The following is a 27,477-nucleotide window of genomic DNA, read 5'->3' as shown; positions in this document are numbered from 1 at the left end:
TCAAATAAAATAATTTTAAGGTATTACAAATGTAATTCATATAACATGGCTTTGAATATTCACAAAACTATAGTTTTAAATAGTAAATATAATATGGACATCACATTGGTAACATAACATTGTAATTCTTTTTTGAATAGTTTACAAAACTACATTTTGACAATTAGTTTAGGACAAATTAAACAAAAAAATTGATTTAGAAGTAAAATATTGTAATAAGTTGTGTTCGTTGCTTTATCCGTGAGACACCCTGAAAAATAAATACTGTTTTTTATATTCAGTTGCTACTTAGATGGTTGTTAAAATTACAAGTTACTAAGTTATTACTTTTCCAAAGAGACATCACACCAAAATATGAGCTTGATAAGTAATAAATTAGTAAGTTTCAACATGGACGTCAGTGTTAATGTTAATGATATAAATCGGTGAACATAGCACAAAATGAAAAAAAAAACCATTGGGTTTTGCCCTTCACCGACATCTGCTCTAGTAATCAGAAGGTCATAGGTTCGAGTCCACCTCAAGTAAGCTTGTGATTTTTTTATTAGCTTCGGGATAGCAGCTAAACAAATCATCGTGTCTCTATGTTATTCCGTTAGTAACAAACGTTGACATTGTCTATTGCTCCTAATTATTTTGACCGATTTTAACCAAACTTTCTCAAAAGTATCAATAGCCCAGCCCCAGCATGCCACATGGCAAAACTGGGGTCAAAGGTCATCATGGAGTCACTGGGGTAAAAAACCTGATTTTGTTTTACTCAATTAGCACTACTCCTTCCAGAAATTACATGGCACAATCACTTGACTCATGCATGAACACGAATTTGTTGGCCCACAGCTTCCGAGATATTTCCGATCCAGCTTGTTGTCACTGGACAACACTGAGTACATGAAAAATACTTCAGTGAAGGACAAAACCCAAAGTTAAACTAGCATCTCATTAGATGTGCCAAAACAAACAAACAAAAAAATGTAAAAAAAATAAATCATTACATCATATAAATAGTGAAAATTAAATAATAGTTGTGGACCACTTAATAAAAGTAAGTGTTTTATTATTATTATTATTATTTAAAATACTGTCTTATCCTACTCATTAGCAGGAACTCAGAGAAATCAAATGAATGACATTTTCAGCATAGTAGGGATATGACAGTTTTAATTACTGGCATTGAGGCAATTAAGTATACTTACAAATTAAAAATTGATTGCCGTGAATGTGAAAATGCAGGAAATCTGTCTGGAGATGCGAATATCAATTTTAAATGCAAGAATGCTTGTATATTTTCCATTGTAATATCTCTCTTCCGGGCTGCATGCGATACATTGAAAATCTTGATATGAAATTGATTTTCCAAAATACGTTTTGGTTGCTGTTGCCAATCCGCCATCTTACATCGATCAAATTAATATGTTAATATCAGTGAGACAGATGTCGATAAATCCATATTTATAATATGAAAACCTCTCTATAACACTAAAAGTGGACAATGTAACTTTAATTAGCCTTCACTGCAAACAGTCACTTGTCTGCCTTTTTTTTCTTTAAATAAGAGATTGCATTGATCCATGCTTCATGAAAATTGTCTGTAGTTTCACAATGGGTAAAGTTTGATTACCATATACCTCATACATATTCATGATTGAGCGCGGGAATTCGCACTGGTCTGTTTGCCATCACGTGTCAGCTGCCACTTTTGCTGTTTACCAAGCACGCAGGCCAGGATTCATGCACTGTATACGCATGCATAGTAGACTTTCGCACTGGTTACCAGTGAGCTAGTCTACTACAGGTGCGCTTTACATAGCAGTGGATAGTATGCAGGGGTAGCCTGAACATCGCCCTAGCTACATAAAAAGATGGTGGCACACACACCCAACGTTTTGCCGAGATAACTAATATGTAACTCCAAATGTTGGTGAATATGTACGAGGTATATAGTAAAACAAACATGCTTTATTTTGGGCACATATTTCAATTTATAAGAACTCACCCACAGATTCTGTATTTTGATTGGCCCATGGAGCTATAAAACTGTGTCTGTAGCTCCATGATTGGCTGAAAGCGAGTCACATGGCATTCGCTATATTTGCTATTGCTCTGCATGGCAAAAAGTACCATACCCGTAGCAACTAAAGTACTATACCCGTATCAAACTATCAATCAAAGTAAATACTATCTCAACCGGTTTTGTGTGCAAATGCATTTATGGTTTTGTGTGCAAAAGCATTTACGGGTGCGCGTTGCGCGCATAAAGTCCCAAGTGCGCGGTAGCACTACAGAGCTGGGTTCAAACACTGCTTAAAGGGGTAGTTTGGAAAAGTGCAAGTAAACTTTTACCTGTTCTAGTATTCAATTTGAAGTAAATTTTAATTGTATTTGGATTAAATTATTCAGTTCTCACATAAAATCAAGCAGAATCTGTGGGAAAGGTGTTATAAAACAAATATCGACTGCTCTATCTCGTGGTGTAGTCAAACTAGCCTCCCTCAGTGATGGAGGGAGCATTCTATTTTCCCTTGGCTTCGCCTTGGGAAAAATTGAATGCTTCATGGATCACCTCGGGAGGCTAGTTTTACTACACCACTCAAAGCAGTCAATATTTGTATAATATTAGGTGTCAACTTTCAACACCTCAGGGAGCTACTATCAACTACCCACACTCAAACCATGCTACATTTGTATATTATGTTCACAATACATGTATCTCAAGTACAACAGTGCCGCCTGGATTCTTAATGTTATACAATTGACCACTGTGATTGAGTTCATGGAATTTTATGCCCGAGGGGTGCAAATGGCGCCCGAGGGGTCAGATGGCACCCGAGGGGTGCAAATGGCGCCCGAGGGGTGCAAATGGCGCCCGAGGGGTGCAAATGGCACCTGAGGGGTGCAAATGGCACCCGAGGGGTGCAAATGGCAAATGGAACCCGAGGGGGTGCAAATGGCACCCGAGGGGTGAAAATGACATCTCAGGGGTGCAAATGGCACCCAAGGTGAAGCTGCTGGTGCCATTTCATTTGCCCCCGAAGGCGTGCAAGACCCATGGACTATATCACAACAGCCAACAATCATTTGCTTATACCATAGTGGTTTTGAGTAAGTAAAAATAGAACAGTGTAAAAAGTAACTCTCCAACTGTTTATTAACTTGTCAACCTTAAACTTCTTTTCCTGTTACATACAAGTACATGTACTTTGAAGAAACTCATGGAAATACCGAAATTCGAACGCAGAGCTTATCAATTTTAACAATATTGTTTTGATTTGTTTTATAAGCTTCTCTGTTAGCACTATTACAGTTTATTTCTCCTGGATGGCGCTGGCACTGTTTGCTGTACAACAGCAGCAGCACCTGGTGGCAATGCCATTGCATTTGGGGGACAATACCTGTACCAATAACCTGTTGAATAAATTCAGAAAAAATAGTTATTACTCATGGGCGAATCCGAGGGGGGGGGGGGCGGCTAATCTTGATTCACTGCTTTAGGTCTAAAGGGAATAAGTATGTGATATGGACCTTACGTTTCAGAACAGCTTGGGGACTGATTGCTGATAATAGCCCGGCCGAAGGACATTATATACGACCAGGCACCAAGCCAGTGTTAAACGTACTTGTTTAATACTGACCAAGCACATATTTATTCCCACTCATAAATACCTGTTCGGTCAAAAAGTCAAAACAAGTCAAAAACAAGATGGTTCTCGAACCATGCGTCTTGTCTGCTTTCACGATTATCTTTAAATCGTGACTAATCAGTATGAAGGTTGCCATATGTTGCAGCTATGACCCAAGTTTGGTTCCAACTGGACTTCAACTTTTCAAATGAGACCAATTGAACATGTTCAGCCTATTTTTACAACTTGACCTCACATGACCTTTGACCTTGGTATGTGACCTTTGACTTCATTATCATATGATGGTTGGCATGTTGCATCTATGACCCAAGTTTGGTTGCAATTGGACAAATGTTGGACATCAACTTTTCAAATGAGACTTTTTTTCAAATTTTACGTGTTCAGCCTATTTTACAACTTGACCCCAGATGACCTTTGACCTTGGTATTAACTTTCGACATCATTATCAAATGAAGGTTCCCATGTTGCATCTATGATTAAAGGTTGGTTCCAATTGGACTCTAACTTAGGATATTAGGCCAAGAAAAATTTAACCAAAATACCACATACGTACGTACATGTACGTACAGACATATTGATTGCATAGGCTCTTTTCTGAACAAAGTTCAGTGGCGACAACTATAAATTTCAAACGATTTCTTAAATAAACAATTTTACTTTGGGTTTGTTTAAACACCCCTCTAGCTATGTTGTGGTATGTGCCACTTGCGAGTAGCCGTAAACATATCCTTATATGGAGATTTGCATGCGCGTGGCGCGTACTAAGTGATGTACGTGGCACAGAATGCAGCAGTGCCGGTGTATTGTGAATTTAGGACCATGAAAATACGGACTCATTGGTAGTACTGTGCATGCCTAAGTGAGGATTGTGAATGTTCAACCAATAATAGGGTAAACGGGACCAGATTTCATAGGAGTCCAAATTTCATGTGGCACTGGAAAAGTGTTTAAGACCAGCCAGTCGGTGTTTTATCAACCGTTTAAAACCACCCATGTGACGGGCTCTCGACCAATAGACCATTATCATTTTGCGGCCATCTTGATTTTTTTCTCATTCAAATCAACATAACCGAAGGGAGGTTCGAAGGAAAAATGGTCTGCTTCCTTTTTGCATAAAAAACATGATCATTCAGTACTGTTATTGGATACAGGGAACATGACTGAAATGGTGGCAGCATGATACATAAAGGTCTACAGGAATGGGCAAACTGTCTTAGGTATTTATGAATGCTTTTTAACTCCTGAAAACATACTGCATGCATAGCAACCAACGTGGCAACTGGAGGTCTGTGTGTAGATGTACATGGCTCTGCACGTTGTGCGCATTGTTCTCACGCGCTGCAGAGTTCGGTTCCAAAGGTCATGAAGGGACAAGTTGGAAAATGCAAGTAATTTTTCAACTAATTTCACATGGAAATACAAGTATTGGATTTTGGTTAAATTAATCACTCAAAATCAAGCATTCTGTTGGCGAGGCATTATAAAACAAATCTTGACTGCTGTAACTCGTGATTTTATAAAACTAGCCTCCCTAGGTAATGCATGGAACGTTCCTCTTCCCTCAGCTACATCTCGAGAAAACAGAGCGTTCCGCGGATCACCTCAGGAGGCCAGTTTTACCACACCACTCGAACCAGACAATATTCGCATGCTATGCCACCTTATTTCAGTATAATTGTCCAACGCAGTTAAAGCACTCTTCTACATTACAACTGCTAACAGTACCTTATTTGTCTCTTTGAATATACACTACCAGTATCTACGCGCACCAATGCATCTGAAGAGTACTTCAGATCACAGTATGAATGCTCATTATTCGCCGTAGCCTTCAGAACACAGCTTGTGCCCGACGCATTTCACAATTATCATAAAATTTGATTCCAATGGCATCGTAATCCCTCGGCTCCAGTCCCCATCAGGCTTAATGAATGTATTTGTTAAAACAGATCCCTCTCGTCTTTCTATTCTAATATGTGCTGGTAAGTTGGCACGTCAACCGTTTTTAAATTTAATTTCCAGACATTTTTTTTTTTAAAGAGGAATACACAACATTTGCTGTTGCCGTAATTTTCAGAAATGGATGGGTTTGAGGGTTAGTATTTTATAGCAAATTTTGTTTCACTGACTTTTTTGAAGTTTTGTGTTCGTAGATGCTGGAAAACCAAGAAAAACAATAATTTCCCTGTAGTCCGGTTCCCTGACCCCACTTCAGATGAAACGCAGCAATTCAAAGACGTCAGAGAATTGTAAGGTCAGGGAACCAGTCTATAGCTGGCTTTCACCCGTTCACGGACGTGTTACCAATTGCAAACAAAATGTGGACTGAAAACTTTGATAAATTGGGGCCAGTAGTTGAAAAAAGTCAGGCTTTTCCAACGCTGGTCAGCCGACCAGCGTTGGAAATTGATAAAAAAAATACCACTTTTCTTGTAAATGTCAGCACACCAGGTGCCATGATTCTGATGCTTTAGCCTGTCATTTGCTAACAGTCCAGTAAGGTGTTTCTAATAATTTGGTAGATTTGTATTTTTATGTTAATTTGCAAAGCCTTTAATTTTCCATTATACCGGTACATGTGCCCATCCAGAACCTTCCAGAGCTTGTTCTAGTAGGATTCTTACAAGACTGCGCATTTTTTTACCCAGCCCAATTCTCATGTGAATTTTCATCCAAACATCCCACTTCACCTGTTGCAGGCTTTCCAGTAACGTGTCTATGTAATAGACCCTGGCCCTGGTGAAGCCGACCATGGTCTATGATACGTAAACAGATTCAGCGATTAATTATGCAACTAGACTGCATATGACCTCGAGAAACTGACCAATCAGCAGGCTCCTTCTATACGCGCGTAATGCCAGCTCCCCCCGATGAATAGCATTTTTGTACAGGTTGTTGTATTACAAAAACGCGGCATCGAAATTGACCAATCACAATCTTAGTCCTGATTTCGGGATGAAATGACACGCGTGCTTAGATATATCAGACATTAGACAGGAGACTGGGCTCTGTGGATAACGGGTGATACTCAGACTAGCTTTCAAGCAGACCCAAGTGTAACAGTAGGATCCAAAAAAAAAAAAAAAAAAAAAAAAATGTATATGACTTTGGAGGACAAAAGCAGGATAAAAGTAGGAATTTTGCGGGCTTTAAGGAGTAGTTTTTGTTGAGCATCATAAGCCTTTTTTGACATGTTCTCTACTCACAACACTTGTGCTCCATCCTAAACTAAGCTCTTGGAAGTACAGTTGCAGTACTCCTGTGCCAACGCCCTCCATTGTGTGATTTACGTATGACAGTGTGTAACACTATTATGAATCATATTCAATGACGTGGAAAAATGGAAACTCGTTTTCAAGCTTTTCCATGATTTCAAGAGTGGCAGGGAAACCTGAAGTTCACTGATTTAAATTTTCTGTTATTTTTGGAAGTGGACTGATTATAAAAATGAACAATAAACATAAACAGGTATTTTTATTTTTAATACCTTGCAGATTTACATGTACTGTCTGTGCCCTTCCATGAGTTCAATATTGTTTTCTTCTTACAAATTTCAAATTTATAGTGAAAAAAGCCATTATGGACATTAGTACTTTTGGCTGTCACGGTTTCCAGCTGAAGAGTATTAAAAAAAAACCTTTTCAATGTAAACTTAATGTTTTTTACTCTTGCAATTCCCATGGTAAGTACATAATTCCCCAATTTTTGCATTAACAAAATACATCAGTGCTCGCAAATATTTGCCGTATTTATTTGGTTATTAATCAAGCTTTTAGGATCATATAAATTTATACGGCCTAATTAAAAAATACCCATTTTTTTTCTTCCAAAAATCAAAAGGTCAACAGAGCGGCAAGAATTTGTCTTCTTTCATTTTATGACATTGTCCTTTTTATGTATTCTCTAGAAAAATGTATAAAATATAATATTTTCTGACAGGAACTGTCAGAAAATATGTGTATTTGCAAACAAATCCTTAAAGGGAATATATTGTTTTGCTGTAATGGATGGATTTTTTTTTTTTTTTAGCAAACATTGTTACACTGACTTGTTTGAAGTTTTGTGTTTGTAGATGCTGGAAAAACCATGAAAAACAATCATGTTTCCTGTAGTCTGGTTCCTTGACCCAAACATAGTGATTGCATGTTCTCTTTCCTGAACTTCGTTCAGGCGAGACAACAATAACTACTTCAAATTTTGAATGATTTGGGGTCAGCACAGTAGGCTGGTTCCTGCCCCTAAAAGAATGGATAATGAAGGGATCAGAATTAAAATCCTCGGGAGCATTACAGATGCAAAAAATAGAGAGAAAAAAAAAAATTAAGTTGAAAATTTGTCAGGAGAAAAAAGAAGAAAAAGATTTGTTGTATGGGCTCCGTGCGCGAACAATAGAGGGCACTTATTTACCATATTTGAGAACCCTGTAGACGGGACACACGACGTGCGCGTACTGGTTCGCGCACGTTTGCCGCAAAGTATGCACGACCTGCTTTATTCTGAATGTACACAAAGCCATAGCGTCTTCGTGTCAGCGTAATGTGTCGTTGGGCAATGCGTTTGCATATGTCCAAGTGGTCTCCCCCAACTCTCCCTTTCTTACTGTTGAGGGGGTACTTATGCACAGAACCCATCACATGAACACATCTTATCATAGAATTCTTGAAATAAAAAAAAATAACAGCGTTGCTGTTGAAACCCCTCAGCCGAAGTTTGTCGAAAAGGGCAAACTGACATTCCAAACTCAAATATCATGTCTAACTGAAATTATCATGCAGAAACCATTAACTCACCACAGTGACCTTGACCTTTGACCCAAACCATTCCCAACTTGCCTACTCCCAAGGGCAATCCCCTACCAAAGTTAGACACCAAAATCTCATTTCTAACTCAAGTTATCATCCGGAAACCATTTACCTTTAACTCACCACGGTGACCTTGACCTTTGACTTTTTGACCTCAAAACCACTCCCAACTTGCCTACTCCCAAGGGCAACCCCCTACCGAAGTAACAATCCCAAACAACATTTCTAACTCAAGTTATCATCCGGAAACTAAGCTGCCCGGACATCCCAGCCAGACGGACTTGTGGGGTGATAGCATTGTGTTCCCATTATCCCTTTTTCTAAAGATTCCCTTCTGGGGTGATGTTTTTCCATTGTGTAAAAAGTGGGGTGATGTGTCCTGAAAGGAACATCACCCCACAAGGGTGGTCTGGTCAGAACGGACATACGGACGGACGGACGGACGCCCTAGGCGATGACAATACCCCTCGAGCCTCTCGGCTGAGGGGTAAAAAACCCAAAACACCAAGACAACTTTTTAAATTGCCTTACTTCAGGCGACCAATGAAAACTGAGCTGAATGATGACATCGTATGACATTCACAGGACCTCCTTGTATTGATTTGCAACAAAAACAGAAACAGGCACTGAACATGCAACCGATCCTATTTCAAGTATGCTATTTCTTTGCTACAACATGGCTTTTTGTGGAAATGAGGGCTGTAAAAACAATTATGCAAAATTGTGTTCATGAATAACAGATTTATGAATATTGAATACTGGTTGGAAGTCCATATGTGCTTACATGATTCCATACAGCATGAGCAGAACGGCCACACAAAAGCCAACAATGTTGTCTAGGTACCAGACGTTAGGATGTGCCTCAATGACTGCAGCGCTCACTAGAATACTGTAGGCTGTAATGGAGCCAGCCAGGGAACTGAAACCTGGAAAGACAAGTTGAAAATAAATGCTAATCACAGGAACACTTTTGGTGAAGCTAAATTCTCTTGAGATTGCTAGAGTCGAGTGTTTCATATTGTTTGCTAGGCATAATTTCGAGGGTCTGGGTAACAGGAAGTCTTTGGAGAAAATGTTGTAAAAAATGTTGGTTTTTTTAACATCAAACATGGCAGGGATTTTTGCCTTGCTTGTATGAATTTCCCTCATTTAAAGGTAATACAATGTATACAAAATTTCTTTTGCTGTAATTTTCAGATTTGGGGGATAGTATTTTATAGCAATATTGTTTTTCACTGACCTGTTTAAAGTTTTGCATTCACAGATGCGGGAACCCCCCCCCCCCCCACCAAAAATAAATGCTGTTCTTGTATTCTGGTTCGCTGCCCCTACATGTACTTCAGATGAAACGAAGCAATTTATAGACGTCGGGAAATTGTTAAGTCAGGGAACCAGACTAGCTTGCTTGCACCCGTTACACGAATGTGTAACTGGTTGCAAACAAAACGTGAACTAACTACATTTTTGTAAATTTGGCAAATTGGTCAACCGACCATTGTTGGAAGTTGATACAAAAATTTCACTTTTCTTGAAAATGACAGCACACCAGGTACCATGATTTCACAGGATGCTAGAGACTATGCACTTACAGTCGAGCTAGTAAGGTATTTCATAATAATTTGGTAGTTTTGTGTTTCTTTGATGTTTGCAAATGTTGTCGGATTCTGAGCTAATCTGTCAAAATACTGATGAGGTACAACAAATGTAAGACTGGCACCCATAAATTCCTTTGTGTGGCAATTACAGGACAATTTTCAAGGTAAAAAATAATGATTTATCCCATCGACGTCTAAGAGAAACATTTACCAAATGAAATGTTATTTGCTGCTCCTTTAAAGGGAATGTACATCATTGGCTTTTGCTGTAATTTTCAGAAATGAACTATTTGAGGGGTTAGTATAATAGATCAAAAATTGTTACACTGACATGTTTAAAGATTTGTGTTCGAAAATGCTGGAAAAACCAAGAAAAACAAAAATGTTCAAGTAGTCTGGTTCCCTGACTCCACTAAAGATAAAATGGATCAATTTATAGATGCCGGAAAATTGTAAGGTAAGGGAACCAGTCTAGCTGGCCTGCACTCGTTCATGAACATGTAACCAATAGCAAACAAAATGTGGACCGAAAAAAGGTAAATTTGGAGCAGTAGTTGAAAAATAGTTAGGTATTTCCAACGGTGGTCGGCCGACCATCATTGGAAATGTATACAAAAATACCATTTTCTTGAAAATGACTTCAGACCAGGTGCCATAATGTTACAGGATGCTTTAGACTGTCATTTACCAACATCCTAGTAAGGTATTTCGTAAAAACTTGGTAATTTTATTTTTTGATGTTTGCAAATGTTGTATATTCCCTGTAATTAATTTAAAAACGACCAGTCACATACACTTTGTAAAAATGATTAAAAATCTTGGTGTAAACTAATTTTTCTTTCCTGATAGATTCAAAACAAACATTTCATCCAACTCACCATCACTTTTGACTGTTTTACTCTCCAATTTCTTGGCAATAATAAACTTGCCCAGTGCAAGTATGATACACAAAGTTCCACTGATGGCTGCTAGCGAAAACAAAGACGAAACCTTGATTGTAAAATTGACAAAATGAAACAAAGATTCAAACATGGTTCGTACAATAGGCAGAGGATTAAAGCAAAAAAGCAAAATTATTTTCATGATAGATCAAAATACACTTGATGATACACAGATTTTGGATGGAGTTTTTTTTTGTGTCAGTATAATTTATAGAGAATTTGGCAGAAAAAATCTTTGCTTGTGCCCACATTTTCTGGGGGGAAGACTATTTTTTTGCCTTTTTTATTCCTCTTTTTATACCTCTTTTTCTTCATATCTAACAATCTGTTCCCGGTTTAATTGCTAAAAACAAAAACCCTCGCCGCCCACCCCCCCCCCCCCCCAAAAAAAAGAGGGGGGGGGGGAGAGATAGTCCCTGCTCCCCCCCCCCTCCCCGATCTGCATTTGCTTTGTACACCATCGTAAATTGACGATAAGCACAATTGAGATTTTGAGAATTTTTGTGTGTATTTTCCCCAATGGATGTAAACAGTGACTGAAATCCCACATCTGGATTTTTTTCTGAGGATGTGTTTTAGTGATGGGATTGAAATCAAAATTATTAAAAATTTGGTTATTCGGTTTGGATTTTGAAAACCAGATATTCGCAACGACCATTTATAAAATTAAGCCAATGCTCCATTTTTTTGTGACGCAAGCTTAAATAAATATCTGGATTGGAACATCCACCAATTAGCTTCATGGTCTCTGATTGAATCTGCATTCACTCGCTTATGGTCTGCTCGGTTCATAAATAGCCTGCCCATTCGTCTGATCAGCGAGTTCCCACATTTGGCGTGTTTTAGTAAAGGCGTAGTGTCACTGAATCCCGCAAACAGTACCATGGTGGGCATCGCATGAATGCAGCACCTCACTTGTCACTTTTTGTAGGCATGACTGTGAGCTGAATGGAAGAATCCGGTGAAATCGGATAACCGTTATTCGATTTGAAAAAAATTAAGATAACCTGATTTTGAAATCTCTGAATCTCCCTCCACTAATGTTTCAACAAGCTCAGACCATATGTCCAAATTTCTCCACCTTTTGCCTTGCAGCAGAATACAACTAATAACAATTTAGTGTTCAGTGCTATAGGGTCCTTACATGAGCAAAAAGGCCCTTGTTGAGGAAAAAAGTGCATTCAAAATTGGTTAGATCGATAAAAGTTCAATTGAAGCCTTGCAGGGGAAACCATCTCAGCAAAATCAAATGGTTGTTGATTAAATCAATACTTTTCCAAGCTTTTTTTCAAGGAGTTTCACGTATGAAAGTTCCAGAGTTTTAATTTTGTATAAGGAGCCTTCAGCACTGAATTGGTGAAAATGATAGCAAAGCTGAACCCCCAAAATGAGCTTTATCAACTGAAGTCAATGAACTTCAAACAAGCATGTAAATATACCGCCACAAAAACATGGAGAATTCTCCACGAAAACATGTTAATACCGCCACAAAAACATGCAGAAACCTCCACAAATGAGAACAGATGTTCAGCCAAATTAAAACAACAAAAGCACAACCTTACGCTCTGGGGTTGGCATAATATTCATGCATCGCATTGATTAATGGCCAATACACCTGTGTACAACTGAATCAGTGGACCTCAGCCTCCAGTCTGCCACTACAGTTGCCTGAGAGTGAGTCAATAATATTCCTTTCTCCCAAATAAAATCTCAGGTTTTTAAAGGGAAAATACAACATTTGCAAACATCAAAAAACAAAATCATCAAATTATCACAAAATACCTTACTGGATTGTTAGGGACTGACAGTCTGAAGCATCCTGTAAAATCGTGGCTCCTGGTGTGCTGACATTTTCAAGAAAAACTGTATTTTTCCAACGCTGGTCGGCTGACCAGCGTTGGAGAAAACTGGCTTTTTTCAAAAACTGTTCTTAATTTTTCATATTTAGTTATTCTGACTTTTCTTTGCAATTGATTTAATACACACCTGTGAAGGGGTACAAGTCTGCTAGACTAATTCTCTGACCTTACAATTCCCCAAAGTGTGTTAATTGCTCCGTTTCATCTTAAGTGGGGTCAGGGAACCACACTACGAGAAACATGATTGTTTTCTTGGTTTCTCCAGCATCTACAAGCCCAAAACGTAAAACAAGTCAGTTTAAAAATATTTTCTATAACATTCTAATCCTCCAAATCCACATATTTCTGAAAATTGAAGCAAAAGCAAATGTTGTACATTCCCTTTAGTTTAAAGACAAAATCTCCATGATTCAACACATTGATATATTTCCTCCGGGGCATGACAAAAGATGAAAACGACAAAGCGTAAAACCGACACCTCAAAAAAAAAATGTAATGGAAAAATGTTTTAAAAATCAACAGAATAAGGAAAACAGTGAAGGAAACAAGAAAAAACAAAGACAATTTACAAAAAAAAGAAGAAAAATAATAACTTGTTAACTGCATCAAACCACCAACTGAAAATGGAAACGTCGCCAATGTAAAAATTGCATATGCTGGCCCCTGCATTTTGTACCAGCCTGCAAAAACCAAGATGCAAAAGGCTTACATCTTTTGTGCGAGTTTGGTCCAAAAGTTCGACAAGGTCTCGTACTGTGATTGAAAAGCTGGCTACAAGAAAAAAACCGGCAAGCAACAACAGTGCCCTGCCATGGAGGGGAAAAGGAAGACAGCAACAGAAATAAGGAAGGATTGAAGGGAAAAACAATACAAGCAATGTAAAACTATTTATGGACAAGTTTACTCCATTCCAAGTACATAAACCAGCTTCAAAATCACACAACATAACACGTTCTTTAACGAAACAGAACCCAAAAAAATTCCATTTAGGTGGATTTAAGATGCAGGCCTTAAAATGAGCCTTATTCACGAGTTGGCCATTTTTGTCGAGTTCCCTGATTGTTTGTCATTAAGTGTTAACTGTTCAATGGATGGCGCCAAACTATTTATGCAGGCACAATGCAGCCTTATTTTACTGTCTTTTAATCTGGTTTTAAACATTAGGGAATTTTTAATTACAAATTTGAAAATATTCATTGAAGCAGACTGGAATTAATTAGGAATTAATTTGCTTTCATTTCTCTTCGCAAGTTCCAAAAATTAAGATTTTACCTCACTTTCAATTCAATATGGCTGACTCGTGAATAAGGCCCATTTCACACTATTGTCTCGCCTACACGTTGGAAATTTTCGTTAGTAGTTCGTTTTTCTTATTCGGCGAAGCGCGCGCAGGCATGTGCGTCGTGTCAACGACATCGTGTAGCTGCAATCGGCTCAGTGCAGAACGTGTCTCGGACGCTGAATTCAGGCCCAATTCAAAACATCAGCAACTTTTGATCTGAAATTGAGATCCTAGAATATTGTTTTTCTCGAAATATACAGCTGAAGCTGAGCTGAAACTTCATCAGGTCAGTTGTCCAGCACCCTTCTTTAGATTTTGAGCACGTTTGTTGCTTCAAACGAACAAAGTGCACAAATTGCAAATGATGGACTGTACCTTTAATTCAGAATTTTTTGGGCTGAAATATTCTCATACAATATTGCCAATCTCAGTTCACTCCTTCAGGATTTTGGTCTCTGTATAATGTGATGACTTCAATATTTCAGCTCCCCTTACCCATTCAATCATGTCAACAATTCTTGGAATTCAACAGGTCTGAGGTACAATGCATTTCTATTAACATTGTTGGAGGAGAAAACACTAAGTACACAAAGCATACACAGTACCCAATAATATACATGTACAATCATATGCACAACCGATGTACAGTTGCATGATACATGTGAAATAGATACAGTTCAAACTACCTCATGTATGTATACAAAATAAAAACACAACGAATGGAAAACACAGCACTGCAAGATATCATACTGCGCATTCAGCAAGTTTCAAAGCTTATACAGCTTTCAGTTGCAATACAAACTTACACTGATTTACCGTCCACCACAGATGCTGCAAAAAGATGGAATGTGGCAAATACACATTAGATCAAAACCAGTGTCTACACCTTGGAATTGTGTCAACTGTAAGACCATCAGCCTGGGGGTTTGGGTCAGTATCAAATCAGGGCATACACCCAAAAAGCTGCCACCGCAGCAATGTTATCACATATTTTCCAACTCTGGAGGTGTAGGCCTATACCTTGCCCAAAATCGCTGATGATTATCCCCTCATTTGATACCAGTTGCCAAAATTTTGGACCGAGGCTGATGGCCTATGTACATGTAGCACCCTACAAATTGCAAATATTCCATACAAAATAGACATGAGGCCAAAAAGTTAGAGTCCAGATATTTTGAACCTGGCTGGTTCTTTATCAAAGGGAAACAAAGGATCAGTGGTTAACTACACTGTTCATGTATCATGTATTTTGTACATGAGTAGAAATCCATGTCTTTGTGAAAGCAAAGTTGGGAAGTAGTGCTAAGATTTGCGTCAATTAATAGGGCTCACTCAATGACGGCCATCTCTGTAGGAGAACTGCAACTGCGTATTTTACGCAATCAAGCACGCATTACGCAGTGTTGAAAATGTTCCAAACACGCGTGCTTGTTGCTCGAAATGTGTTCGAAATACAACGCAGCCGATGCGCGTTGTGCAAGTTGACGCTTAAAAATGCCGATGCACGTGGATGGTCTGTAGAAAATGACGTCATTTGAACGAGACCTATTGGGGCCAGTCTAGAGTACCTTTCGTAACTATCTCACTGACTAACTCACTGACACATTACCTGACTTTCACTTGTTAGCCGGGCAGTGCTATTGTATAGGATACCCCCATATAATGCCATTGCACATGTTCAATGGACTAAATCCTATCCATTGTGTAGACCAAATGCATGAACAGATTTAGTCATTCTGAATCAATCAAAATCAAATTTGCCAAATACAGCTGGATCCTTACACCAAAAAGCTAGCGTTCATTCTACCACACCCACACCATGCAGACATTGTGTATACTATTATGCAAATTCACATGCTGAAAACAGCCATTTAATGAACAATTATTTCCAAGGTTTTTGACATACCAGCATTTTTTTGAGATTTCAGTTAAACTGAAACCAATTAATTTGTAAGCTTAAATTATAGAGCTACCGTACATGTAAGTGATACACCGTGTAGCTCAAAACGAAAAAAAATATATGAAAAGCTCTCAATGTGGATTCTTATCCTCTTCACTGAATTTCAATTTTTGCTAAAAAACTTCCGAGAACAAAGTTCAAATGGCTAAAAGACTCAAGTCTGCTTCAGTGTTTCTCTCTTTTCCTCTAAAAATACAAGGCTGACTAACCTGTCAAGATTCGCCAGCTCATTTAGAAAAAAAAAATTAACAACTTTTTGTTAACAATAACAGAATACACTTACATACATACATGTACAATATGTACACGTTATAATATGCGCATTTTAAATTTGACTGTACTATGCTAACATGTAGTTCATGAACTTTCCCTGGTGTTTGTTACATGTACGGTACATGTGTCCCACGGTTACACTCAACATGTTTTAAAGCCTGTGCTCAATTTTCCAGGATGTTTACATCCCCTGTTTTATTGATTTCTGCTATTTTGTTTTCCGAATAATTTAGTAATTGATTATTCGAAACTGCGTTTGACTGAATACTCAAATATTTGAAACTTTGTGTGTAGCCATGATCCGTCGATGTTATGAGCTGCTGGAATGTTTTGAAGTAAATATTTTCTAACAGTCACTGGTTTTAGCCTGCTACAAGGAAGAGAACAACGAACTGCCGTCGACTAAAAAGTTACTGTCACCATCGACAAACAGTGCATCTACTTTACGATTAAAATCACGTCACAGTCGTGTACATGCATAGGTTTTTTTCTTTGAATATTCGAACCGGAAAAAACTATTTAAATTTTCGGTTGATGATCGAATATTCGAATATTCGGGACAACCCTAACATTGAAAGTGCACATACTCATGGAAAACACTCATACTTGTACTCATACTCATTGAAGACTAACTGTCTCATACATGTACTCGTACTCATGGCAAAGTACTCGTACTCACACTCATTCAAATGTACTTGAAAACAACACTGACTGACTATATAATTCAATTTTTATGGCTGCTGAACTTGTACATTTATGCATATATTTTAGATGTAAAAGTGGTACACTTAGGCGACCGTTAATCAGTAATACACAATAATTCTACTGGTCATGAATACATGTATCTAAAAAAAATAAAATCAGTTTTGATACTGCAAACTTACATTCGTTCCCTCTGTTCTGAGTAGAGTGTTTTCACTGTACCGAAGAACCTCCATATTACAACCACTGACGTGAACACATCAAGTACACAACCAAACTAGATCAATTCAAATAAAAACATTTTCGATAATTAGAGTAAGACCTATACTTCCAAAAGCTATTTCAATAATTAGAATGCATGAACTGGGTAGAGTTTTGAAGAAAACATTGGAAATACAATGCAAATAAAGTACATGCATATTGAATGAGAAACTCACCCCAAAGCCAAAAGCAGCTGAACTTTCAGTTTTTGCAGAAAGAACTAGAAAAAAATTCACACAAGAGATAAAATATACTGTGCATTATGGAAATAAAGTTCAATTTAACAGCAAGTTTGTTAATTCTATCTGTATCTTAGTAAAACATGTCATCATTGGCCTAAAATGTATGTTTTTTTTGTAATCTATATTTTCCCTGCAGTTTTGTTGTTTTAAGGACAGCAGAAATGTCATAGAGTTTTGACATAAACAGGTTGTTGAGAAGCGTTTTTGGAAAGACAGAATGGACAATATGAATGCATTTTTTTGTACATGTACTTAAAAAAACAACAAGGCCTTACAAGTCAATCACAATGGAGTACCGAAGTGAATACGTCACGCGCACAAAATGTGTGTGAAAGACATTAGCGCGTGATTCAGCCCGTGAACCAACACGCACGTGTACTCCATTCGTTTGCACTACACTTTCTGGTTCTAAATGACGTCACACTTCGGTACTCCATGTACCGTAGTCTCGAGTCAAGTCGCAAGCTGTGCAACTGAGTTGTGACAAAGGGGAGTCAGGTTGGCGTAGCGGTACTTTCCTTGCCTTCCACCGCTGTGACCCGGGTTCAAATCCCACCTGGGCAACATGTGGATTGGGTTTTCAGTCCCTGCCTGATTCCGTGGGTTTTCCCTAGAATATGATTCTGGGGTTTTGCTCCCACCTCTAAAACTGTAACTTCTTCTCATTGCCTTCTCTCCACAGATTTCTTCAGGCTTGTGAACTACAGTGCCTAAGGTGCTTTTGAGGAATCGTTGTTTCATTTCCAGAAACAATTAATAATAATCCCTCTCTTGCTGTTCATCGTATGTTAGTTCTGACTTGGCTTGTTAATTGAATTGTGGTACGACTTGTGGTTCGCTTGTGATTTGACTCAATTCCAACTCACCAAAGCTGACGATGCCAAGTATGAGTAGACTGATGACGGAAGCCCAAGCTATCCCAATGGCTGCCCTGCGCCATCGCTGCGCCTGGATGGCTGTCAAATGGAGAGACTCATCCAATGGAGCTGAAGAATAGGAAAATAAATTGAAAACAGGAATATGATCAAGGTTTAACTTACTGAGGTGTGAAACTGCAGGTACTGTGGATTGTTGTAGTGAAGTGCTAACAATGGAGACTCGACACAGGTTTTCAGACTCACAACAATTTCTACTTTATTTACTGTACACTGTAAGTCACTACAATACACCATACACAATACATACATGTACTTCACAAAAATGGGAATATGCTTTTAGATGTTGCCTTCTTCCTTACCGACATGTCAGTAAAATACAAAAATAGAAGATTTCAAAGTTTAACCCTAATCGAACTCAACCCATCAAAGTCCAACAGCAGGTTTTGTTTCAATCTGTTGGGATAGGTACAGTACCCCTAAACTGATGGTCTTATACATTGGGTTTGGCATACCTCCAGAAACTAAGTCCAAAATAGATAGTGTGTGTACAATTTCCCATATGGGTGTTGGAATTTGCCAGAATGGGTATGGTTCCTAGTAAATTATGCTAGGGAGTTAAGGTTAATTAAGGAAATTGCATTTTTTTCTGCTTTTAACACACTTATCAAAAAAAAAGTACGGGAATGAGCCAATCCTTAAAGGTTATCAACACCACTTGCAAACATTCAATAACGAAACTGTCAAAATCTCATGAAATAGCCTACCTAATTGTAAGTAAATAATAGGATTAGGGCTGTCCCGAATATACCAAATATTTGAATATTCCATCTTCAAACGAACATTCAAATAGCTTTTTATTGGTTTGAATGTTCGATAGAAGAAAACAACTACATGTACGTGTCACGTACATGCCTGTGATGTTATTGAAATTGCAAAGTTGCAGCACTGTATTATGCCACTTTCTGTTGACAGTAACTTTATTGTCGACGGCAGTTCATTGTTCTCACCCCTTTTGCAAGTTAAAACCCTTGACAGTTGTAAAATACGAACTGCAAAACACTACAGTGGCCCATAACAGCAATCGCTGCGCGCAAATTTCAAGCGGCGTGCTTTGCGTGCAACTTTTGACTGGCGCGGCTCTTAGTCGCAGATGGCACGTGAAAACTTGATCGGTGTGTTTTGAATATTCAAATATTCGGTCAAACCCAGTTTGGAATACTTGAATACTAAATTATTCGAAACTGGGCGGCCCTAAGGAAATGCATCCTGTGAAATCATTGTGCCTGGTATTCTGTCATTTTTGAGAAAAGAGAAATAACCATTATTTTCTTGCATTGGTTAGGACCTAACCAGTTTCAGCTCAGCTTCAGCTGTATATTCTGAGAAAAACAGCATTCTAGGATCTCGATTTCAAATCAAAAGTTGCTGAATCATGTTTTGAATTGGGCCTGAATTCAGCTTCCCAGACACGTTCTCACTGATCCGACGAATTATAGCAACCTTGTGCACGTTGCGTCGTGTCAACGCTTGCGTGCGCTTCGCCGAATAAAAAAAGGAACTACTAACAGAAATTTCCAACAGTGCGTCTTAGACGCAACATTGGAAAGGCCTTCTTTCGTTGATTTCTTCAAAATGACAGCTTGCCAGAAAGATAAATTTCACACGGAGTTTAGTCCCCTTACTACACCAAGTATGTTTTTCAACACTAATTACGTCAGTTACTTTTTGGATAGCTGCAAATGATGGACTGTAGCTTTAAGAATGATTGTACATTCCTTAAATCAGTGAAAACACTTTTCGTTGCGAATGATCTCCATTACCCTTTAAAACAGTAAATTTAACAAGGCGAGTAAATAGGGGGCCCACAAATAAGAAGAGGAAATCAAAAACTGTTGAGACCATTTCTTGCTTCATGTACTTATTAATTAAGAAGCTGTGCTTACTCTTTACAGGAAGCAAAATAGTCACAACATTTCTAGCAACCACGCAACATTCCCAGAATTTCACAGAGATGCATGTTTTAATACTTGTTTTAGGGTTTATTTAATGACTGCTTTTAAGGTTTCACCCCAGTAACAATTTTCAATAGCTTTTGATCCATTCTACTCAGTATTCAGAAGACTTATGGTGAGAAATAAACACGGTACAAGGTTATCCGTTTGTTAACCCTAACTCCCTAGGCCTTTTTGCTAGGATGTAGCCTCAATCCTGCAAAATCCTCCAATTGGCCGCATGGACAAATAGCATATAGCCTCAATCCTGCAAATTCCTCCGTTATTTCTTGAATATGGTCCATGGAGGGGTGACCACTGCCTGAATCTTGCAAAATCCTCCGGCTATGACTGTCAATAGGTTGAGGCAGAGGCAGTGACATCTTGGAGCAGTGTGGAGGATTTCAAGTATAATCAAGGACTAAATTTATGCTCGGCTGACCATAAACAACACAAGGTCTGGCCCAAGGCCTTGACACAGTGCATACTCCGAAATCAGTAACGCACTTTTGCCATGTAACCTCAATCCTGCAAATTCCTCCAATTTGCAAAAAGGATTTTGGAGGATTCAGGGCAGTTAGGGTTAATGGAAGTGAATAAGGCTGAGTGCTTTTGACCATCTGGTATTGCAAACCAATCCACTCGGCCTTTTACACTTTCAACAAAAAGATTCAACCTTTGAATTCAGTAAATAATAACAGGAAAAACATCCACCCTACTCAATAACAAAGAGGAAAAAAAAAAATTAAAAGACTCAATTGACCAGATGATATCAGTGAGCAATATTGTTACAAAATATGTATAGCTATAGGACTTTTTAGCCTCGAGCCTTGCGCATCTTTTGATACCAAAAACATTTTGATACCAAAAAATAATAAACAATGCATAGCTAGCTGCTATGCATTGTTTATTATTTTTTAAGCAAAAACACATCCCCCCCTGAAATTTAATGAGCAACATTTTTTTACAAACTTTGCATAATTTTGTATAGCAAAAACATGTTTTTATAAAAACAAAAACTGTGACTGTACAGCCAAAAAAGTTAGAATTGCCCCAGATTTCGCATATCAACTGAAATCACTCCCTGGACTTGGACCTCCTATGGGTAATTCAAACTAAATAACGAATCAGCGTAACATAAACATAATACTGTACATTGAAAACAGCTTCACTCCAAGTGAAGCTAGGACCAATTTTTGTTATTTGTGAATATTGGTTTTACAGCAGTGCAAAGCAAAAATTAAGTGCTTTTCTTTTCCATTAGTGGGACATTTGATAGTCTAACTCAACAAAAACATATGCTGGAAAGCCAAAACCAAACAACGGTTATCAGATATGGGTTATTGACTGCTGCTAAATTTACATAGAGGGAGAAAGGCAGCTAATCTACAAATGTATAGAACAGGCTGAAAAGATGTCTATTTTACTTGTTTTTTTAAAACGTTGTTTTTAAATATTTTGAATTTCATTTTTGGAATAAAGTTTGGTCCAGGTCCATGAACACGGGCGACGAGGGAGTGTGGCCTAGTGATTAGGGTTCACAACTCATGATTGTACAGTCAGGGTTTAAAATCCAGCTGCTGGCCATACATTTTACCGTTATGTCCTTGGTCAAGCTACTTCACCTCCACTTGCCTCTCTCCACCCAGGAGTATAAATGGGTACCGACATTAGCTTGGGAGTAACCTGCGATGGACTAGCATCCCATCCAGGGGGGATAGAAATATTCCCAGTCATCTTAGGAAATCAGAGATAGCTTCTTTTATGCGGAGTAGCTACTTTCATGTACTTCCCAGACGTGTTGGAATTTCGACCAATGAAAGAAGCGTGTTCGGCTCATAAATACGCATGAGGTGTAATAAACATGTGAACTGAATATTTACATGAAAAAAAGAAGAGATAGCACTACCTTTGTCATCGTCTCGTTCAGCATACTTGCTGCTGGCTGCATCATCTGTGGCTCCAGCGGATGTGATGTTCTGGTTGTTGTTGATTGGCTGGTACTCATCCAATTCTAACACTGGCTTCATCTCCATCTTAGAATCCACACTGGTTTCTTACCCGTCATTCATCTGGTTTTCAAATTGCTGAAAAAAAAACAAAAAAAAAAACGGTAGATGCCTCATTTCCATGAAGCTAGATAGTCATAAACAAAATTGAAAAACAATCAGCCGTTAAAGACCGGTTCATATTTCACAATAATTTCAGTGCGAAATGAATTCATTTTGGAAACAGCGAACTTCGCGTCACAACAAAAGTTCAATTGCTCATGTCATGAAATCTGCTCCAATTTTGCTCACACTCAATGAACCAACCTTAATGCATGATGCAACAATACATTACAGTGTTTGACTCAATTTCGCTCTCAAACTCAAAAAGTGAATAACAAACTCTGCGAATGTGTACATAAGGAGATGTGGAGTACTCAAATAATTACATTTTAATCAGTTGAACAGCTGGTAAAGTTGAAACAGCTGGTGAAGAGTGCATTCCTTTTCGTAGTACATTTACTACAGGTAGATGACTAGAGTGAAATGATTAAAATTGCAATGGTACCGTACCAGCATTTTGTGCATTGATAAGCAGCCAACCTTGTCCATTCAACTTTCATCAACATAGTGTATTTTGCACCAAGGCTGTATAAAGATACAATAGGGTTTCACCCACGTAAAAATATCTGGCCAATCAGAAACATCTTCTAAAACAAGGATTCGGGAAGTGCCTATTGGACCACGTACTGTGACCACTGGACCGTGGCCACTGATTTGCAGCGCCAGTCTGGGGAATTTGGGTTTTTCATCCCAACTGACGGTCTGATGGTTTTGCACACTAAGCTTTATTTCTGAGTCTGCCATATTCAATTGAAAGCAATAAGGCCAAAAAAAGTCTCCGGTTTCTGGTATGGAGCTTGCCCAAAAGTGGTGCGGCGACGCAGCTTTTTTTTTTTTTTCTTTTTTTTCTTCAAATGTCGGCTGATGACTGCAAATGGTGCCAGACTAAATTTATTGCAAAATATATGGGAGTCCAGAGAGGCCACATAAAGCGTAAACTTGATCGTAACCCCATCTAAAAAACACGTTAAAATTGTGCAGTAGCAGGATTCCAGTCAAACCAGTGAGTTTGGCTGTTTTGAGACATCATCTTATATTGAAATTTTTTTTTTTCTTTTTGCCAACGTGCATGGCTATGGCGACACGCGCGCATACCAGAAACCGGAGACTTTTTTGGGGGCCTAAAATCATCGTTTAGGGAAATTGCGAATAGAAATGAAAGCAATGATATAAAGTCAGGGTTCGACTTTAGTCAAAATGCCAGTCAAAACAGGGGTGGGCTAGTCAAACTTTTCCTTAAGTAGCCCGGCTGGCGAGTCAAAAATGATTGGGCTACGGCAAAGATGAAAGGACAGGAAGAAATACATCATTAAACTCAGAAAGTAAACCTGTATCAATTTATGTCTAATTGTAGTAACTGTTTAGGGTAAAATTATTGGATATGTTTATTAAAAACACTGACAAGACTGCCTCAGGATACACATTTTACATGTATGCACATTGTTGTTGCGACACTCTATAAAAGAAAAACACGCAGGCTAGTGAAAATGCCCGCGCTCTTGTTAAGAGTCTGTTCCTGTAGCCTGGCTGGCTGGTAAAAAATTAGTTAAGGTTGAACCCTGAAAGTTAATTACAAAATAAATTTGTGATGAAAAGTACCCTAAAGTTGGGGATTTGCAAGTAACTGGTAGTTTCTGGGCTGGGACAGTGTTGGGCCTGAAGCTGGGACAAACAACTTTTTAGGGGGTTGACATTTGGGTAATGGTTAATATTTGTACGTGTTTACTTTACTTTATTTAGATGTATAAAAAAAACTGTGTACTAGATTTATTTTTTGTCTCAATTTGATGCGATTCAATCTGTGATTGCCACGTCTTCTCTTAAAGGGAATGTACAACATTTGCTTTTGCTACAATTTTCAGAAATAAATGGATTTGGAGGATTAGTATGTTATATAAAATATTGTTAAACTGACTTGTTTCATGTTTTGGGCTTGTAGATGCTGGAAAAACCAAGAAAACCTATCATGTTCTTGTAGTCTGGTTCCCTGACCCCACTTAAGATGAAACGAAGCAATTAATACACTTTGGGGAATTGTAAGGTCAGAGAATCAGTCTAGCAGGCTTGTAGTCTTCACAGGTGTGTAATCAATTGCAAAGAAAATGCAGACGAACTAAATATGAAACATTAGGAGCACTTTTTGAAAAAAAATGTTTTCTCCAACGCTGGTTGGCCGAAAATGTCAGCCCACCAGGAGCCACGATTTTAAAGGATGCTTTAGACTGTCAGTCCCTAACAATTCAGTAAGGTATTTTGTGGTAATTTGATCATTTCGTTTTTTGATGTTTGCAAATGTTGTATTTTCCCTTTAAGAAACAAATAAATCATTTATCTAACATTGCCAGAAAATGAAAGGTTTTAAGGTAGGGAAGTTTGATTATAAATAATTTTTTGCAATGTGAAAAAAAGAAAGAAAGAAACAAAACCCAACCCGTGGACCCTATAATAGCTGGACATTTGTGTAGTTCCCTAAATTATGGGTCGTTCGGGTTACCAGAAACACAGGAATTATTATTTTGTTTGGGGCTTGAACACTACACTGTACATTAATTCATTTTCTCAATAAATAGCTTTGCCTGATGCCTAATCGAGTTAATGAATGAATCCATGGTATAATTCTAGTCAATGATCCCTGATTAAAAAAAACCCAACCAACCGTGATATAAAAGTACACTAAGTTTCTTGCACATCTGTCGTGCAGTTATGGCAGTAGTTGATCACTGAACGAAAATGTCCCAATCAATTAGTCAGCCGATCCTGGAAAAGTATCAATGCCTGGCCACATGAAAATATAGAAGATCTGATCGAGTCAAATTTCTTTCTTTTATTTTTAATTGCACGAGCTATAGGCTATGTATTTCTGAATTTTTCAATTCAGTTACAGGCTTGTATTGTAACCGAAGCACAGTGATTAGATAAAATTCTGTGGACCATGGCCATTCGGCAGGAAATCTGAGTATATGCATTTTATGCAGACTACATAATTATTAATTATCAACGCTGTGTATTGAACATGTTGAAGTGCATAATAAAATAATTATCCCAGTAAATATGCCCGTGTACATGCAGTAAAATGAGACTTGGCCTTGCACTAGAACATTTCCAGGGGCAGATCCAAGTAGGGGAGGGGGGGGGGGGGGAGGGGGCTAGGGGCACATGCCCCACGCCCACGCCCCCTCCCTTTTTCTTCAGAAAAAAAATCAAGATATAGGGGGGAGAGAGACTCATAAAGAGAAAAACAAAGGGGGAGAGACAAAATTAATTGGGCAGTTCTTGTGAGAGAATAAGACAACGTAGCCTGCTAAGGCCAAAAAAGAAGAAAAAAAAGTTCTGCTTCCGGTTTCCCTGCCTACAGTACTCTATTCTGACAGCCCTACCCTAAATTTTCCTTATTAGAGAAAATGAGAAAAAAAACACCCAAAACCATCAATTTCTACCTTTTACCGTTAACTACATGCAGACACCTCCATATAATCGTACACAAACAAAATTGGCCAAAAACAAATTTCCCTACCAACCTACCCTATTTTCGAATGCCATGTAATCGGAAGCAGAACTTTTTTTTTGGCCTAGGATTTAGTTGCACATAAGACAACAATTATTATTGGGGGTCTGTCATACTTTTACTAAAATTAAAAAACCAATGGGACCACGAACTGCGACAAAATCAATCCTCTCCCCTGCCATGCCTTTTTCACAGGCTAGTCACCAACAGTCAGATCGTAAATTTCAAGCAAGCACTGTGACTAGTCAAATTCAGTCAACAGACAAAAGCAGGCAAGTGGTAGGCAAAGCTGGCTTATCAATCACCTGCAGTCAAAGCATAGCTGTATCAAGTTACATGAACAGTCACAGCCAGTCAATCCTGCTTTATGTAGGCTGGGAGCTCTTAACTGTTAAAAACAGTCACTTGATTGATTTTCACTTGAAGGACAACTTTGCACCAATATATTTGCATAGGAGCTTTAATTTTAAACTTTATTTAGTTGCATTTGGGGGTTATTACCTAAATAAATGTGGTTTCACAAATAATGTGAAATACTTCAATATGTTGAAACTTAACTGAAAAGCACTCAGATAGCGCAAACCTCCGCCAAGGCTAAACAATTCCCCGCCATATTGTCAGTTCACCCAAAAGACATACTGGCATAAAATGGCGAAGAATCCTAAAAAAAAAATCCTGGATCCAGACCCAGATCCGGATCACTTCCAAAATCTACTCGATTTGTACTAAGGACCACCCCTAATTTTTTTTTCATGCAAATCTGTCCATTACTCTTTTACTGTTTTAGTTATCTTGTTAACAGACAAACCAACCAACCAACCAACAAACTAACCAAAATCCGATGAAAACAAAACCTTCTTGCCTTGGCGAAGGTATTAATGCAATTTGAACATGTTGAATGACAGAAGTCTATGGGGTTTTTTTCCCAACAAAATTGGAAATGTTTCTCAGCCACACATTCACATGATTCACTTTTATTTTATTTAGACCTTTTTGGAAAAATTCCCATATCTGGCCATCACTAATTTTCCCCTCAGTGACCTATCAGCCATCAGAAAGTGATAATATGCCCTCAAAAGTCAAATTTAGCAGGGAAAATATTGAAGTATTTACTGAGAAAACACTTCGAAATTTTCAGACCAGTTCCTTGCTCTACACTGACACTCATTCATGTAGAGTGTGACAAGTGATGGCCAGATATGGAAAGTTTAATTAGATTTAAAACGTATGACCTCTTAAGAAGAGAAAACGAGTAGTGCACTTACACTTGACAGTATTTACCCTCAGTAATCAACAACCAGTCCACCATAGCGTATAGCAGCATGCATAGGCATGATTTTATGCTTCACGTCGGATCGGAGTGCACTCCAGCAGATATTTGCCAACTAATTTGAGAGCACGATCGCTCAGCTGGCGCCGCACAGCATTTGTTGTGGC

The 27,477-nt window shown here is 38.3% G+C and overlaps 1 protein-coding gene across 2 annotated transcripts; it reads right to left on the bottom strand.

Annotated features, from left to right (window-relative positions):
- LOC119722667 (transmembrane protein 163-like) lies at positions 1 to 27,463 on the bottom strand. Of its 2 annotated transcripts, none has more exons than XM_038192907.1 (9): positions 27,306 to 27,463; positions 22,334 to 22,511; positions 18,422 to 18,541; positions 17,490 to 17,533; positions 17,235 to 17,329; positions 13,545 to 13,641; positions 10,914 to 11,025; positions 9,225 to 9,366; positions 1 to 3,405 (listed from the first exon to the last, which is right to left on the bottom strand). In XM_038192907.1, the coding sequence occupies exons 2-9, from the start codon at positions 22,458 to 22,460 to the stop codon at positions 3,306 to 3,308; spliced, it is 837 nt and encodes a 278-aa protein (XP_038048835.1). In that variant the 5' UTR covers positions 22,461 to 22,511; positions 27,306 to 27,463; the 3' UTR covers positions 1 to 3,305. The 2 variants fall into 2 exon arrangements, with proteins under 2 accessions (XP_038048835.1, XP_038048836.1); XM_038192908.1 differs by lacking the exon at positions 27,306 to 27,463 and adding an exon at positions 22,862 to 22,989.
- Positions 27,464 to 27,477: the final 14 nt, after the last annotated feature.

The sequence above is a fragment of the Patiria miniata genome, unplaced genomic scaffold, assembly GCF_015706575.1.
Source record: "Patiria miniata isolate m_02_andy unplaced genomic scaffold, ASM1570657v1 HiC_scaffold_16, whole genome shotgun sequence".
Lineage (NCBI taxonomy): Eukaryota > Metazoa > Echinodermata > Asteroidea > Valvatida > Asterinidae > Patiria > Patiria miniata.
Note: the sequence above shows the minus strand (reverse complement) of the source record. Positions and strands in the feature narration are given on the sequence as shown.